At 44.7% G+C, this 17,832-nt stretch overlaps 1 protein-coding gene across 1 annotated transcript in view; it reads right to left on the bottom strand.

The window, feature by feature from the left end:
- Positions 1 to 11,421: 11,421 nt before the first annotated feature.
- NMUR1 (neuromedin U receptor 1) overlaps positions 11,422 to 17,832 on the bottom strand; it is a 28,254-nt gene continuing 21,843 nt past the window's right edge. Inside the window, exon 3 of the mRNA XM_081862668.1 lies at positions 11,422 to 14,290. Within this exon, the coding sequence (XP_081718794.1) occupies positions 13,890 to 14,290 (401 nt within the window). The 3' untranslated portion in view covers positions 11,422 to 13,889. The remainder of the gene's footprint in view (positions 14,291 to 17,832) is intronic.

Here is a 17,832-nt window from a genome sequence, read left to right as displayed (position 1 = left end):
ATGGGTGGCAACAGCAGCTGGCCATGGCTTGGCTGAAATGGCCTCATGGGCGAAATATGGAGACCAGGAGAGGTAAATCTGGTTTGTGGGCTAGAGTTTCCCCACCCCTGGCTAAGAGACTTTGGCAATTAACTGGCATACAAACCCTGTTTAACAAATACTTCTGGGGCAACCCACCCCCAAGCAATATGAACAGCCAGCCAGTGCCACCACACCATGACTCCATTTGAACCAGGAACGGCATGAGATTTTTGTGATGGTTTTTACAGCAAAGCAGATCAAAGGAGAGAAGGGAATAATTAAGGAGAAAGCAAATCTCAGGGGTAGGCAAACTAAGGCCCTGGGGCAGGATGCGGCCCAATCGCGTTCTCAATCCGGCCCATGGACGGTCCGGGAATCAGCGTGTTTTTACATGAGTAGAATGTGTCCTTTTATTTAAAATGCATCTCTGGGTTATTTGTGGGGCCTGCTTGGTGTTTTTACATGAGTAGAATGTGCACTTTTATTTAAAATGCATATCTGGGTTATTTGTGGGGCATAGGAATTTGTTCACCCCCATCCCCCCCAAAAAAATATAGTCCAGCCCACCACATGGTCTGAGGGATGGTGGACTGGCCCACAGCTGAAAAAGGTTGCACACCCCAGGCAAAGCTGGACGGAGCCCTCGGGCCACCTGCGTGAACATCTGGAAACTTTCCTGCTGAACAGCAGCCTCTCCACACTGGGGAGAAACTTGCTGAACTCTCTTTATCTGGGAAAGCAGCTTAATAAGATGAGGAGCAGCCCTGCCTGTGCCGTTCATCTGAGCGATTAGAGATAACAAGCAGGAATGGCCTCTTGGGAGCCCCTGCAGAAGGAGGTAAAGGTAAAGGGACCCCTGACCGTTAGGTCCAGTCATGACCAACTCTGGGGTTGCGGCGCTCATCTCGCTTTATTGGCCGAGGGAGCTGGCATACAGCTTCCGGGTCATGTGGCCAGCATGACTAAGCCGCTTCTGGCGAACCAGAGCAGCACACGGAAATGCCATTTACCTTTCCGCCGGAGTGGTACCTCTTTATCTACTTGCACTTTGATGTGCTTTCAAACTGCTAGGTTGGCAGGAGCAGGGACCGAGCAACGGGAGCTCACCCCGTCGCGGGGATTCAAACCCTGCGTGGACCTTCTGATCGGCAAGTCCTAGGCTCTGTGGTTTAACCCACAATTGGCACTGGGATGTCAAGCACAGCTCTCATGACTTCCTCACTGCTTGGTTAAAGCACTGGTGGGCAGATGAGGCTGAAAAGCAGCACCCAGCTCTCCGTGGCTCACGGCTGTGGAGCGGACAAGCCGTCACTTCTGGAGCTGTCTCAAAATACTCCTCCCCAGTAATGAAATGGAACAGAGTCCAGAAGGGACTTTGATTTTGCCATTCAGATATCACAAGCCTGCGAGATCGCCTCACCCCATAGACACCAACTGGGCCGCTTCAGTCAGTGGAACTGGCACTCTTACAGGTGCCACACAATCCCTGTTCTGCATTTGTAAGAAATCACATCTTTTAGTGTGGCAGCACCTAAACTCTGGAACTCCTTGCCACTTGACAGCAGGCCTTCACCATACTCTTTTCGGCACCTGCTAAAAACATTTTTGTTTAGAGAAGCCCACCCAGGCATGTAAAATGTCAATGTATGTTTCAATCTGTTGTTAGTTAATTGCTGATTTTATCTTGAATGTTTTAAAGAGTTGTTCTTACTGTTTTTTACTGTTACATTTATTGTTTTCTTGCTTTGAGGAAAGGGAATCATCTCCCAACTATATAAAATCCTCACACAATTGGCTGCCCTTCCTCTCACTTCATTAAGACTAAAATCGGGAAAAGATTTTGCAGAAGAACTAGAGGAACAAATTTGGAATAAAAACTACCTTTAGGCTCCATCTCAGTTAGAACTCTAGAAAATGCTTTTCAAATAGCACATTGCCCTGCCAGATTATATAGAATTAATCACAACACTTCCAACCTTTGCTGGCATGAATGCAATTTACCTGGCTCTCTGGTACGCATGTGGTGGTTTTGCACCAAAGCTATTCCCTTTTGGGGGGAAAGTTTTTTTGAATAATCAGTTGATAGGACAATTGCCACAACCAGACCAAAAATTAACCCCCTGTTTTGTTTTACTGCTCAGATTAACAATGTAAACGATAAAGCGCTTTTAGGAACTCCACTCCAGATTTGTGTAGGGTTTGCTCCTTCGTCTTTTATTCTCCCAAAGATGTCCCACAAGGCAGTGGGTACAAAACTGCTTTTGAGTCTTATACCCAGTGGGTTTTTTTCTGGGGAGACGCAGGGGAACACATGCCCCTAAACATCTTGTTAATTTAAGTCTGGCCTCATTGAGGGGCAGCATTTCAATATGAGTAGGAAAATGAAAGTACCCCTAAACTCCCCCCCCCCCAGAAAAAGCACTGCTTATACCTGAATAGATGCTGAATTGAAGGCCCTGTCTTTACCCCACCCCTGAAAAGTCTCGCCAGCAGTTTTCCAGCCCCCTGCTAGTGAGATTTTATTGGGCATTGCCCACATTTCTGTCAGGCACAGTCTCAGAGTCTTAGGGTCTAGTAACTTGCTTCCTTTGCCACCCACATTTTTCAAAACAGAAGCTGAGAAGTTCCGATATCTTCATCCGACATCCAATTCTCATCTTGCATAAAAGCAATTACAGAACAGCGGAAGACACACACTTCAGTCTCTCTGTGTAACCAGGGGCTATTAGCAAGGACAACACGCCAAGTTGCTCCCTGGATTATTTCCCTTGTCAGTTATTGAGAACTCAGAATGAAATTTCCAGCTCAACGTGATCTTTATGAAAATGAAGACACCGGCGGCACTTTCCGAATTATTGAAATGCATGTGCGTTCGTTTTCTCTCTCTATTTTTTTTTAAAAATATTATTCCCAGTATGTTTCTGAAGGAAGACTCAAGGAGACTGAAGTGCCCTCCTCACTATTTGTTTCTCCTGAAATCCTGTGCAGTGGTTGTGCTTTCGATGAGACCAGCTCATTAAAATGATAAGTTGGTGGCATTTGAGTCCAGATAAGGAGACTAATTTCCTGCTGCTGCCCTTTCCCCCTGCCAAGGGACAGTCGGGCTCGTTGTGCCCTCTGCCCATTATTGATCTGAAGGTGGCTGTGCCAGCAGCACAATTCAGACAGAAACTTTTTTTAATTTGGGGTGGCAGAGGTGGGAGACTTGCATTTTTCATCATCTTCTTTCATAGAATCGTAAAATTGCATACCCTCCAAGTATCCCGATTTTTCAGCAACAGTCCTGGAATTACAGAAGCCATCCCGGTTTCTGATTTGATCCCGGAATGTACTGGTCTCTGCAGCCACGCCAGGGGCCGTGATTCTCCAACAGTTCACCCCCGGAGGCACACTCCATTGTCCCTTATATATACTGTATTTTTCCATGTACAAGACGACCCTATTTTTTAGGACCGCAACAAAAAATGGGGGGGATTGCCCAGAGTTGTTGAGCTATTTTTTTTGGGGGGGGGGAGATTGCCTGGAGTTTCTGGGCTTTTGGGCAGGGGGGTCACCGCTGCTAATCGCTCTACAGCCTGCCCACAAATTGCACACATCGCCGAGGCCAGCAGTCGTCAGCACGCTCGCTACAAATCACACGCCCAATTGCCGCTGGCTGCTGCCACCAATCGCTCTGCTATCTGCCTATAAGACGACCCGCAATTTTTGCCTATTATTTCTAAGGAAAAAATATCGTCTTATGCACGGAAAAATACGGTATATATATCTATAAATTTTATTTCTCAATTTTTCCGAGATACTTTGACACAAGTACAAGCCAGTATTTCCCAACATATATATGTATTTTGACTTCCCTTCACTCCTTTTGCGGTTTCTTACATTTTTAAAATTTGTAACATTGCATCTTCTTCACTACTCCAATTAATAATTTATCCCTAGTTATCTTCTCACATTAATTTTAACTGTTTGGTTTAAGTTAATCCTGCTAATGAAGTTATATGTGTACAATAACAATTCAAATAGCCACAATCCACACACACAAACACGTCTTTTATTGTCTCTTGAGACAGACGGATGCCGACAAAATGGTTGGGTGATCCTGAAAAAGCTCTAGAGGGATATGTGTTTTAGGGTGGGCAAACCTGAGAGACAGGATTTGCATGGTATGAATGCGGCCTTTAAAGCTGAACCAAAACTTTAGAACTTCTGTTTTGTAGATAAATGGGTTAGAGGGTGTTAGTAGGAGGCTCTTTTAATGACGTAACTTATCTATAGCTTTGCCAATGCAACTGTTAGTTCATGCCATTATTAAACAAAACATTATTAAACTCCCTTTATTCATTTATGCCATTGCTTTGTTCTCCTCAAATTTCACAATGCCACTAAGCTTTGAACATCAATAAACAAACTGATTTGTCTCATGCTGCTTCCAGGCAACCTGTTTGTTGCTCATTTAATCCTCATTGGTTAAGATGAGCATGCATCAAAGCAAGTCTTATTCCACACTTTCCAGGTGTTTTCCTGCCGCTCTCTTTATCCCAAAAAGTATAATAATTTTAATTTTATTATTTGTATCCCACCCATCTGCTTGGCAGCTTCCAACATATATTAAAGCATAATAAAACATTACGCATTAATGTTTTTTGGAGAAGCGGATCTATTGTATTTTAAGACTATTGTATTTTAATATTTTGTTGGAAGCTGCCCAGAGTGGCTGGGGAAACCCAGCCAGATGGACAGGGTATAAATAAATTGTTCTTCTTCTTGTTGTTGTTGTTATGCAATGCCTCCCAATCAACTGTAATTGTGCAACCTGAATTTGAGCCCAGGGTCACTGCCGAGCAAATTTAACCCCTGATTAAAGGACATACTGTACTTAGTATTGGCTCATCGGCATGATACAAATTTGTGTAGATTGGAAACTGACACTGGATGATGTGAATTGTAGTCCACGCAGAGGACACAACACCAGCTATTCCTGACGCAGAGCGACTGCAGCAGTTCTGTTTTCCTTCTCCGCCTCTATATATGCAGGGAGTGTTTCTTGATGAGGGAGTAGGAAATAAGTGACCAGGGATCAGTTTCCCCTCGTGGTATTTCGGGAGCGTTTTGGAAAGGCGTCTTGTTCATTTTCCCAGGGAAATAAGAACTGTTTATCTCCGGTGAGCATGTCTTTCCTGTTCAAAGCCAATTGCCACATGGCTGTTACAGTAATAGGCCTTGACATTTCAGTGGCATTTTCAAAACACGCTGTCCGAAAGCCATTTGCCACGGTGTGCGGATGAGCAATCTATGAGCTATTAAAGTGGTGAATTCAAGGTGTCTGCTGCCTCCTAAGTACCTCTTCTAATATAGTTCTTCTGCCCACATAACTCTGAGCATCCCTTCAGTTGCTCCAACAAAGACCGTCCACATATCTGCATATGGTGTTTTCTGCGAATGGTTCACAGTTCACCAAGGGGCAGGGGCTAAGGGACTGTCTATAAAATATGGGCAACACAAAAGGCATTGGCCATTAGTTACCATGCAACAAAGTCTGGCACAGGGTGTGTGTGTGTTTCTTTAAGAGCCCTTTAAAGTGACAATATCCTTTATGGATGCTCCCTAGCCATGCCTAGTCCCTGCTGGGCTCTGTTTGCATCTGTATGCAAAGGGGTTTGGCAGACAGGCTTGTAATTATTATTAATTATTATTATTATTAATTATTATTACTACTACTACTACTACTATTATTATTACCATTATTTCTACCCCGACCATCTGGCTGGGTTTCCCCAGCCACTCTGGGCGGCTTCCAGCAGAAGGTTAAAAACGCATTAAAACTTGTAAAGGCAGAAACATGAAAATAACTCATGGCTAATAATCAGTATTGCTGCTAGTTAGTTGTATTTATTGATTTGGGGTTTTCTCCCCCCCCCTCCCCCGGCTTCTCTAAATGCAATTCATAAAAGATTTCTGTGCTTAAAATACTGCAGTTTTGCATGTTTCCTCTAATAACTTTGTACTTGACCAGGAGGAAATGCTCAAGCACGGATACTGACGGAGAATAGAATGTCCCTATTTTCATTGGAGGAATGTTGGACAGCCCACAATTCCATGGTTCTTTTTTTTTTTTACGATAACTTTTTATTAATATTACACATATATACATATAAACATATACAAAATCCATTACACAACTTACCGGTACACATATTATATCCACTCCACAAATCATAAGTATAATACACAGTTGTTTTAGGCTCTGCCGAGCCTTGGACTTCCCTCCACTCCTTTGGTAAGTATCAGATAAATTCTATGGTCACGTATTTTATCTCTTTTACATAGTAACCCCTTACTGTTAGAGTTATTTCAACCCCGCCAGTGTCATCTGAAATTTAGTTCCAATATAGATCCAATATTTATTCCAATTATCATTAAATTTCTGTTCATCTTGATCCCTTAGTCTTCCTGTTATTCTAGCGAGCTCGGCATAATTTGTCACTTTAACCTGCCAATCACTTATATTGGGTATAACCTCCGTTTTCCAATTTTGTGCTAACATGGTTCTTGCGGCTGTTGTTGCATATAGGAATAATGTCTTATCTTCTTTTTTAATTTCTTTACCCGTCATTCCTAGCAGAAAAGCTTCGGGTTTTTTTGGGAAAAGTGTATTTAAAGATTTTTTTAAGTTCATTATAGATCAATTCCCCAAAGCCTTTCACTTTGCTACATGACCACCACATAGGGTAGAAGTCACCTTTTACTTCTCCACATTTCCAACATCTTTTGTTCTTCAACCTATAAATCTTAGCCAGTTTCACTGGCGTGTGGTACCACCTATAGATCATTTCCCACAGGTTTTCCCTTAGTGCCATACACGCCGTGAACTTCATGTTAGTATTCCATAATTCCAGCCACCTCTCAAAGTCGATGTTATAACCAATGTCTATCGCCCATTTAGTCATGACCTCCTTCACCTCCACGTCTTTTGTGTACCACTCCAGTAAAATATCATATATCCTAGACAGTATTTTATTCTTACTTTCTATAACTTCCACATTGAATTTAGATTTTTTGTCTTCAAATCCTAATTTCTTTTTGTCTTCTTTTAACAAATCATTTACCTGGTGGTATTGCAGCCACCCTGTAAATGAGTTTTTAATCTCTTCGTACGGTCTAAGTTTAATGCCTTGATCAGTTTTCCTCGTAAGTTCTTCATAGGTGGCATTCTTCCCTTCCATATTAATTTTTTTGACAGTTAACACCTCTATTGGTGAAATCCACCAAGGTGTCTTCCTTTCCAATAGATTTTTATTTCTTTCCCATACTTGGAATATTGGTCCTTTAAAAATATGGTTTAGAAAGCCTCTATGTACTTTCACCTTTTCGTACCACAGGTACGAGTGCCACCCGTACCTGTTATCAAAGCCTTCCAAATCCAAGATGTCCCTATTTTCCAGTCTTATCCAATCTTTCAGACACAGTAAACACGCCGCTTCATAATATAAACTTAAATCTGGTAGGGAGAAACCCCCTCTTTCTTTTCTATCTACCAATATTTTCATTTTTATTTGCGGTCTTTTCCCCTGCCAGATGTATCTCGCCAAGGCTCTTTGCCACTCTTTACACTGCTTTAAACCTTTAAGTACAGGAATGGTTTGAAATAAAAATAACATTCTAGGCAGGACATTCATTTTGATAACCGCTATCCTCCCCAGAAAAGATAATCTCATTCTCTCCCAGATTTCTAAATCTTTCTTAATATTCTTCCAGGTGACCTCATAGTTATCCTTATATAAGTTAATATTTTTAGCCGTAATCCACACTCCAAGGTACTTCACCTTCTTTGCTGTCATAATTCCCGTCTTTTGTTCTAAATCTGCAGTATCTTCTTTAGTTAAGTTTTCAGTCAGCATTTTGGTCTTATTTTTATTAACCTTAAGGCCTGACACAGCACCGAACTCTTCGAATTTTTGTAAGGCTTCTTTCACACTATGCTTTGGATCTTCTAGTGTTAGTACAATATCATCCGCGAAGGCTTTGATTTTGTGTTCCTTAGTCCCTACCTTAACTCCTTTAACCTCTGCTGTTTCCCTTAGTCTCTTAGTAAGTACTTCCAATACTGTTATAAATAATAGAGGAGACAAGGGGCAACCTTATCTAGTCCCCTTGGATATATCAAAAAATTCTGATGTAGTATTGTTTATTACAAGTTTTGCTTTTTGCTCATGGTAGATAGCTTCTATACCTTTTCTAAATCTTTCTCCCATCCCCATCATTTTCAAATTTTCCACCAAAAAACGCCAAGAGACATTGTCAAATGCCTTTTCGGCATCAATAAATATCAAGGCCGCCTGTTTATCTATTCTAGTTTCCAAGTATTCAATGATGTCTATCACATTTCTTACGTTGTCCTTCAATTGTCTCCCTGGTAGGAAGCCCGTTTGGTCTTTGTGAATTCCATGGTTCTAGGATGAGATGGTCAAGTTTGCATTTCAGAAAGTATTGATCTGATGTGTAGAGATCTTTTCTATTCTTATTAATTCAAGAGGCTTCTGGAAGCTTCTCTGTGTGAAAGAAACAAGCAGAAGCTCTGAAGGAGTTACCGTATTTTTTGCTCTATAAGACTAACTTTTTCCCTCCTAAAAAGTAAGGGGAAATGTGTGTGCGTCTTATGGAGCGAATGCAGGCTGCGCAGCTATCCCAGAAGCCAGAACAGCAAGAGGGATTGCTGCTTTCACTGCACAGCGATCCCTCTTGCTGTTCTGGCTTCTGAGATTCAGAATATTTTTTTTCTTGTTTTCCTCCTCCAAAAACTAGGTGCGCCTTGTGGTCTGGTGCGTCTTAAAGAGCAAAAAATACGGTATTCCTTCAGAGAAGCTGCGTACATCTGGCTTAAAATGGTTATGTTATCTCTTCTGTCAAGATCATGCTGACTACAAAAGTAAGGCCAGAAGGAGCCTGGATTTTCACTTTCTTTTTCTATCTCTCTTCCTTCTGGTGTGGTGTTCTGTACACAGTATGCTTAGTGTTAAGGTTTACCGGTAATCTTATTATAAGTTATTGTAAGTTTAAGTTAAGTCTGCTGCAACTGGATTTCTTATGGACAGGGCCAATCCTGAATGTACTGGATTTGTGACCATTATGGTTTTCCCAGTAGTGATGCATGGAAGTGAAAGCTGGACCATAAAGAAGGCTGATCGCCGAAGAATTGATGCTTGTGAATTCTGGTGCTGGAGGAGACTCTTGAGAGTCCCATGGACTGCAAGAAGATCCAACCTCTCCATTCTGAAGGAAATCAGCCCTGAGTGCTCACTGGAAGGACAGATCCTGAAGCTGAGGCTCCAAGACTTTGGCCACCTCATGAGAAGAGAAGACTCCCTGGAAAAGACCCTGATGTTGGGAAAGATGGAGGGCACAAGGAGAAGGGGATGGCAGAGGACGAGATGGTGGGACAGTGTTCTCGAAGCTACCAGCATGAGTCTGACCAAACTGCGGGAGGCAGTGGAAGACAGGAGGGCCTGGCGTGCTCTGGTCCATGAGGTCACGAAGAGGCGGACACGACTAAACGACTAAACAACAACAACAACAATATGCTCATTTGCCTTCAGTAGCAGCAAAGCTCTGCTGGATGAAATATCAATTGACTCTGGTCTATTTTTTTGGGAATCCCCACGAGGAACCAAGACTGGCCTGCAGGCGACAGACAGAAGTACTTACATGTAGGTTAGATGTCTTCATAGAATCATAGAATTGTACAGTTGGAAGGGACCCCCAGGGTCATTTAGTCCAACCTCCTGCAGTTGTGTCAATGTGAGTGACGTTTCACACTTTCCAGTGCATTTTCCTCTAGCTTTCCTTGTTGCAAAGAGTCTGATCTTTTGGGAAAGATCCCAAATAACCTGAATTTGCCACTGTTTGATGGAATCATTTTGCCCCATTTCCACTTAATTCTGCTGTACATGTAAATCCAGTCTCAAACACACTTCTGGATAAAACAGTCTTATATATATATATATTTGTGGGCTGATCCCCTCCTTGGTCATTGTTCTTTGTTCTTTCTTTGCTTTCAAAACCATATTCCCATAAAACTAACAGCAACAAATGCTGTTAGTTTTAGGGTTCTTAAGAAGGGGGAAAAAGTTTTAAATATCTATTCTCAACAGTAATAAAGAATCAGGAATAAGTAATACCCCCAGAGACCTCTTTCACTTAGATGTAGAATGATGGGCAGAAATGCTGGTGTTATTTTTACGTATTTAGATGAAACCAGAACATTCCCTGCTGGCAGGGTAATAAGTATTGCAGCAAATCTATTTATTTCTCATTTTTTGACAAAGAAAAGAGGCAGCAATAAAAATTCTGTGGCCTGCAGACTTGCCAGTCAAGTCTTCTCAACGCAGTTATAAAGATAAATGCCAAACACACGTTTTGAAATAAATATTTGCCTGAAGGGAAAAATAAGATTTCTGTGAATGACCCAGCTGGCTTTAGAGAACGCTCTTTAATATTTACGGAATCGCTTGACCCTGAAATTGCTTTGTATCCAACTCTGTTTCTTCCAAATAAAAGAGAAACAGCTGTAGGGTTTTATCCATAAGAAAGTAAGGTTCAGATTCAATTGGCAGAAATAAAGCCTGGTTTTCCAGCAGCTGGACTCTTAAAAGGTAAAGGTAAAGGGACCCCTGACCATTAGGTCCAGTTGTGGCTGACTCTGGGGTTGTGGCGCTCATCTCACTTTATTGGCCGAGGGAGCCGGCGTACAGCTTCTGGGTCATGTGGCCAGCATGACTAAGCCGCTTCTGGTGAACCAGAGCAGCGCACCGAAACGCCGTTTACCTTCCCACTGGAGTGGTACCTATTTATCTACTTGCACTTTGACGTGCTTTCGAACTGCTAGGTTGGCAGGAGCTGGAACCGAGCAACTGGAGCTCACCCCGTCGTGGGGATTCGAACCACCAACCTTCTGATCGGCAAGCCCTAGGCTGTGTGGTTTAACCCACAGCGCCACCCACGTCCCTGCTGGACTCTTAGATGACCCGCTGGACTCTTAGACGACCACAAATTATCAGAGAGGGCTTCCGATGAATGCTAGCCAGTCGGAGGCAGCAATCCTTCTGAATACCAGTTGCTGGAAACTGCAGAAGGAGAGAGGGGGCTCTTGAGTTCGAATCCTGCCTGGATCTGGTCAGCCCCTGTGAGAACAGAATGCTGGACAAGATGGGCCCTTGGCTTGACCAGGGGTGGACTTTGGCAATCTTTCATAACGTGGTATCCCCTGCGAGGCCGAAATTGGGCACCCCTGAATGGGTATACTCAATCTAATTTGCACATTTTATTTGAGAATTACTTTTTATTCTGTGTAAGAAGGAATTTGGGTGGATCTGACCATGGTTTCACTGCATATGTAAAGACTGCTGTTTTGTTTTGTTTTCTCCCTTCTTCTTTGGATGTTGCCATGGTCTTTGGCTAGTGAAATAAAAAATGTTTTAACTCGCTTGCGGGAACAACTCAGAGGCCGTGAAAGAAGGAAGGTTAGCAACAGAAAGAATTAGAGGAACCATCGGAAATGACTATGGAAAGCAGTAGAAGTATGAGATGATCAGAACCCTCCAAACTTGAAACATGGGAAGTCCTATTTATAATCTGGCAGAATATTCGGATTACTTGATATGTATATGTATAATTTGGAATATTTAATGTGTTGTGATTGGATTGCTAAAGTGGAAAATTGAATAAAAATGAATTTTTTAAAAAGAAATAAAAAATGTTAAATTTAAATTTAATTATGGATCTTCTCGATTTTGCACCCCCTCAGCTCAGTGCCCTGCGGGGGAACCTCTAGCACCGCCCTAAATCTCTTACCTTCTTACGATCACAGTGGCCAGCCAAAATAGCTCTGAGAAGCCCACAAGTGGCACCTGAAGACTCCAACCTATGACTCCCAGAACCTGGCATTCAAGGACCTACCAACTGCTAGTAGCCATTGACGGCCTTTATCCTGGATGTGTCCCAGTCCTCATTCTACTTGGTGGCCATTGCTCCATCCTGGTGGCAGGGAGTACCACAGTTAAACTTTGCGCTGTGTAACAAATTTCTTTTGCCTGCCCCCAATCGTCCGACATTCATTGCCCCTGAGTTCTCGTATGGTGAGACAGGGAGAAAAAAATTATCAATATCCATCTTCTCCAACCAACCCCCCACCCACAATCTTTTCCACCTCAGTCATGCCCCTAGCACCGCATTTGCCTATGATAATTAAAAAAAACCTGGCTGATAACAAAATATATATGTTGCATTCAGGTCCTTCTTGGGGCCTGGGCTCTTCTGGAGTAATTTGCCATATTTCAAAAAGTGAAAATCAAATGTTGGGCTTTATTTTTATTTTTTTTAGTTTTGTCCAGAGTTTCTGAGTTTTTTTGGTTCTTGCAAAATCTCGAAAAAACACACACAGTTTTTGAGCTGTTTTTAAGGGAAATCGCCAACAACGACAGTGCTGACACGGGTTGCCATACATTTGGATTTCCCCAGAAGTTTAAAGCGAATTCCGCCTGGACTCTGTTTCCGACGGCCAATTGCTGGCTGTGTCTGGGAAACTCCAGACGTATGGCAAACCCGAGTTATGCTTACTTTTTTAAAAACTGAAAAATACTTTCTTTTGGGTTAAGCCACGTGAAACATCGTGAGGGAAAGGCAGGGTGCTGAAGCCTAGAAAAATAAAGAAATAAATGTACAGTTATGCAGATGTAGAGCAACAGCATGCCAACACTCATGCGTATGAATTTGGAGACAAGGGTTCAAGTCCCTACTCCTCCGTGAAGCTCACTGGGTGATCTTCTGAAAGGGATGAAGGACGGATACAGCGTCCAGTATCTTCTTTCCTCACCACCCCTCAGACTGGCCTACCTCGCAGGGGCGTTATGTAGGGGATAAACCAGGAGGGAAGGGGAGAACCATGCATGCTGCTTGTTATGTACTGAAGTTCTCACCCTGGCCCAGCAGGAGGATACTGTAGATAGTTTTCACTCAGGTCCGCATATGCAAATAGGGGATTGAAAGTGACATTCAGTGATTGGATAGTTACAGAAAGTGGTTACAGTTGCGTTGTAGTGGAGCTCTATATAAGCAGGCTGGCTGAACCCTTCAGTTCAGTTCTGTTCTGGCCTGTGAATAAACAAGAGCTGTCTGAAGAATCGCTGTGTCGGCTGATATGTTCACCCACAACTTAACACTGCCTTTGGAGAAAAAGGTGGGAATATCACTGCAACAAAATAAATAAATAAATAGGTTCAAACCAAGCACATGGCAGCCGCGGGGCCACCACGGTTAGAAAAACAGGGACCATGAGAGGGACATGAACCGCCAAGGGCAAACTCCCCTCCCCTATTCTCTTTTAGATTGAATCCGAAATCGGAAAGGGGAAAGGGTGTGGAAATCCCACGGAACTTTCTAGAACCTCCTACCATGCGCCTCGCCGCGCATGGATTTGGGAGCGGCCTCACGCCCTGCCCTCTTTGCGACCGCCATTTTGAAGGCAGAGTCAGAAGCGGCCATTTTGAAAAGCGCAAGCCGAATTAGGGAACCCGGAAACGAGGTTCCCCTTTGCACTCACATCCACACACCCTTTGTGACGGTGACGGTTTTACAACGAGGGGCCGAGAAAGACATTCATGTGCGGCCCCTTACAAAAGAAAGCCCTCCGATCGTAACGCGGTTGAGTTCCTGAGGACGAAGCAGCTGGGAATGGACACGGGGCCAGGCAGGACCAGGCCCCCATCCCAACACATTCTTTTACACAGTACCACTAAGCGCCGGCGGTGCCTCGTGGCCCAAGCGGAAAGCTCCGTCCTCCTAAGACATGTGCGGCTGGACTCGCGGCTTCCTCCTCAGAGGAAAGGGCCCTCGCACTCCTCCGCCTCGTCCCTCTCCGGGTCGGCCTCGTAGTCCTCCAGGTCAGACAGCGGCTGCCCGTCACCTCCGCCGACATGCTCGGAGACGGTGCTGCGCATGGTGACGCGAGTGCTGCTGGGCGAGTGCTTGCGCGAGCCCAGCTTCTGGAAGTGCCGGCGGCACATCACCTCCTTGAACATCTCCCGGAAGCGGGTGGACATCAGGTTGTAGAGGATGGGATTGGCGGCCGAGCTCAGATAGAAGAAGACGCCCGAGATGATGTGCACGTACTGGAACATCCCCAGCATCCGGTCGGTCCAGTGGGTCACGAAGCTCCAGACCAGGCGGTCGGTGTGGAAGGGAGCCCAGCAGATCCCAAAGACGACCACCAGCGCGACTGAGGGGCAGAGAGAAGATTGTGAGAGAGGAGAACACCTGTCCTCGCGGTGGCTGATCGGGTGTCTCCTGGGGGAAACCGGCAAGCGGCATTCGAACACAAGACCTCTCCCCCATGCTTTTCAACATCTACATGCAGCCGCTGGGAGAGATCATCAGGGGGTTTAGGCTGGGTGTCCACCAATACGCGGATGATACCCAGCTCTACCTCTCTTTCAAATCAAAGGCAGTGAAGTTTCTGTGTGAGTGTCTGGAGGCGGCTGGAGGATCGATGGCGGTTAACAGATTGAGGTTGAATCCTGACAAGACAGAAGTACTGTTTTGGGGGGACAGGAGCCGGGCAGGTGTGGGGGATTCCCTGGTCCTGAATGGGGTAACTATGCCCCTGAAGGACCAGGTGTGCAGCCTGGGAGTCATTCTGGACCCGCAGCTGTCCATGGAGGCGAAGGTCTATTCTGTGTCCAGGGCAGCTGCCTACCAGCTCCATCTGGTACACAGGATGAGACCCTCCCTGCCCGCAGACTGTCTCGCCAAAGTGGTGCATGCTCTGGTTATCTCTCACTTGGACTACTGCAATGCGCCCTATGTGGGGCTATCTTTGAAGATGACCTGGAAACTACAACTAATCCAGAATGCGGCAGCTAGACTGGTGACTGGGAGCAGCCGCTGAGACCACGTACACCGGTCCTGAAAGACCTACACTGGCTCCCAGTATGTTTCCGAGCACAATTCAAAGTGTTGGTGTTGACCTTTAAAGCCCTAAACGGCCTCGGTCCTGTATACCTGAAGGAGCGTCTCCACCCCCATTGTTCTGCTCACTGGAACTGGACACTGAGGTCCAGCACTGAGGGCCTTCTGGCAGTTCTCTCACTGCGAGAAGCCAAATTACAGGGAACCAGGCAGAGGGCCTTCTCAGTGGTGGCACCCGCCCTGTGGAACGCCCTTCCACCAGATGTCAAAGAGAAAAATATCTACCAAACTTTTAGAAGACATCTGAAGGCAGACCTGTTTAGGGAAGCTTTTAATGTTTAATAGGTTATTGTATTTTAGTGTTCTGTTGGAAGCCGCCCAGAGTGGCTGGGGAAACCCAGCCAGATGGGCGGGGTATAAATAATAAATTATTATTATTAATTATTATTATTATTATTAGACCGCTCTTTCCCTGTGGAGCATTGCCATCATGGGTAATAGCCATCAAGAGCCTTCGCCTGTGGGAAATTGAGGAAATGGCGGTTAGGAAACAAAGGCCCGTTGGTGGTAGTAGCCAAAGTTCTGGAAGGAACGTGGTGTAAGAGAGCATGACAGTTAGCTGTGGCAGAAAACCTAACAAATTAAAGCTTGTGAGGGGTTTGAATCGAAAGGGCACATTTACAGCAGATGGGTATACCTTTACTGTGTATTTAGCTAAGGAGGACATGGAAGAACCTTCCCTCACACCGGGGAATATTCTGGCGTATATAATTTTTAACTAGAATCTGTTTATTCATTTGGATTTGGCTGGAATCGCGTGACACGGGGAAATTTAATGACAAAATCAGAGAGAGGCAGAGAATTCTCTACACTGATCAGCAACCGGGGGGAAATGGACAGGAAAAGTTCTCCGTCCCCCCAAAAAAGCAATGGAGGTGAGGTGAGGTGGGGGAAGAAGGAAAGTATTCTGTCTTAAATCCAGGACTTGGTTTCCTGCCAGCTTTCCTACAGAAAGTCCCCTGCCATGCCGTCCTCCCCACAAACCCCACTGTTTCGCCTATGATGAAATTAATGTTTAATTTAAACTACGGACCCAAGGCTTTTTTTCAGCCGGAACTCAGTTCCGACCTCACTGGCGGAGGAAGAGGAGTGCGGGGGGAGCGCACTGTCCCCGGCAGCGCGATCCCAGTGGGGTGGCATTGCGGCTGCCCTCCCCCACACTGGACGCCATGCCCCCTCAGGCAGTGCGGCGCACACCCAGGGTGTGTGCCACACCCCTGTGGGTGGTGCGCCATGCCCCCGGGATGCGCTCCAGCCCCGCCCTCGCCTGCTCTCCGCCCCCCCCATGCCAGAGCATGAAACTCTGCCACTGTCCGAACCTTCTCAGGTAGGTGCCATTATTGCTTTAAGAGAATAAGGGTGGCATTCATGCTGAGTTCCAGCACCACACATGCATGTGTTTGTGTGCGTGCACACATTTACAAATGGTGTGTTTTAGCTGAAATATAGTGGTACCTTGGTTCTCAAACGCCTTAATAAATGTGTTTTTCAACACTTTTTTGCAGTTCATTATAAATCCTTTCCCAGAAGTCTTTTACCTTGCGGCACGTCCACCACATGTGGTAAAAGGTTCCTTTTCTCCCCTTACATTTCCAGCATTTATTATCATGAGTATGATACATTTTTGCTAGCTTCACTGGTGTTAAGTACCATCTATACATCATTTTCATCAAATTTTCTCTTAATACACTACGTGCTGTAAATTTAATTCCTTTTTTCCACTTCTCCCAGTCTTCCATCATAATATTGTGCCAATTCTCAAACACCTTGGTACTCAAAACGCCTTGCTTCTCAAACGCTGAAAACCTGGAAATAAGTGTTCCAGTTTTTGAACATTTTTCGGAAGCCGAACAACCAATGCGGCTGTCAGCTATTGTTTCCGGGGTGCCTGCACCAATCAGAAGCTGCGCCTTGGTTTTCGAACATTTCAGAAGTCAAACGGACCTCCGGAACAGATTACGTTTGGCGCTTTTGTGTTTGCCGTTTGTTTTGCTATTTCTTTTTGAGGCTTTTTTGGTTACTTTGTTTTCCTGACTGTGTGGAACCCAGTTTGGCTACTGATTGATTGTGTGACTGCAGAAATGGGTTAAAGCCCCCCATCCAAACATCAGTGCAGGTAGGAAAAAATATTAATTTTATTTTTTTATCATCTACAATACTGTCTTATTTATTTTATAATGCAGGACATTGATTATTGCTTTCATTTTGTGGATCAATAGTCTCGTTAGATAGTAAAATCCATGTTAAATTGCTGTTTTAGGGGTTGTTTTTAAAAGTCTGGAACGGATTAATCTGTTTTGCATTACTTTCTAAGGGAAAAAGCACCTTGGGTTTGGAATGCTTTGGTTTTGGAACGGAATTCTGGAACAGATTAGAAGAAGAAGAGTTTGGATTTGATATCCCGCCTTTCACTCCCCTTAAGGAGTCTCAAAGCGGCTAACAATCTCCTTTCCCTTCCTCCCCTACAACAAACACTCTGTGAGGTGAGTGGGGCTGAGAGACTTCAGAGAAGTGTGACTGGCCCAAGGTCACCCAGCAGCATAGCTGTCAAGTGTCCCTTATTTGCAGGGACAGTCCCTTATTCCAGCGCCATGTCCCGCTGCTGTCCCTTATTGATGGATGTCCCTTAAATGTCCCTTAAATGATGTCCCTTAAATTTCAAAGGAAGCAGCTCCTCTCCCTCCCTGCCGGCCAGGGAGGAGGGAGGCTCCAACTGTGTTGCTTGGCTGTGTTGCTCACCCAATAAGAAGTCTAAGAACGACTGGGGGGTGGAGCTTGCATGCCTTGTGTGTG

Source organism: Podarcis erhardii (genome assembly GCF_964252035.2).
Source record: "Podarcis erhardii genome assembly, chromosome: 5".
Taxonomy (NCBI): Eukaryota; Metazoa; Chordata; class Lepidosauria; order Squamata; family Lacertidae; genus Podarcis; species Podarcis erhardii.
This window is presented reverse-complemented; position numbering and strand designations above follow the sequence as displayed.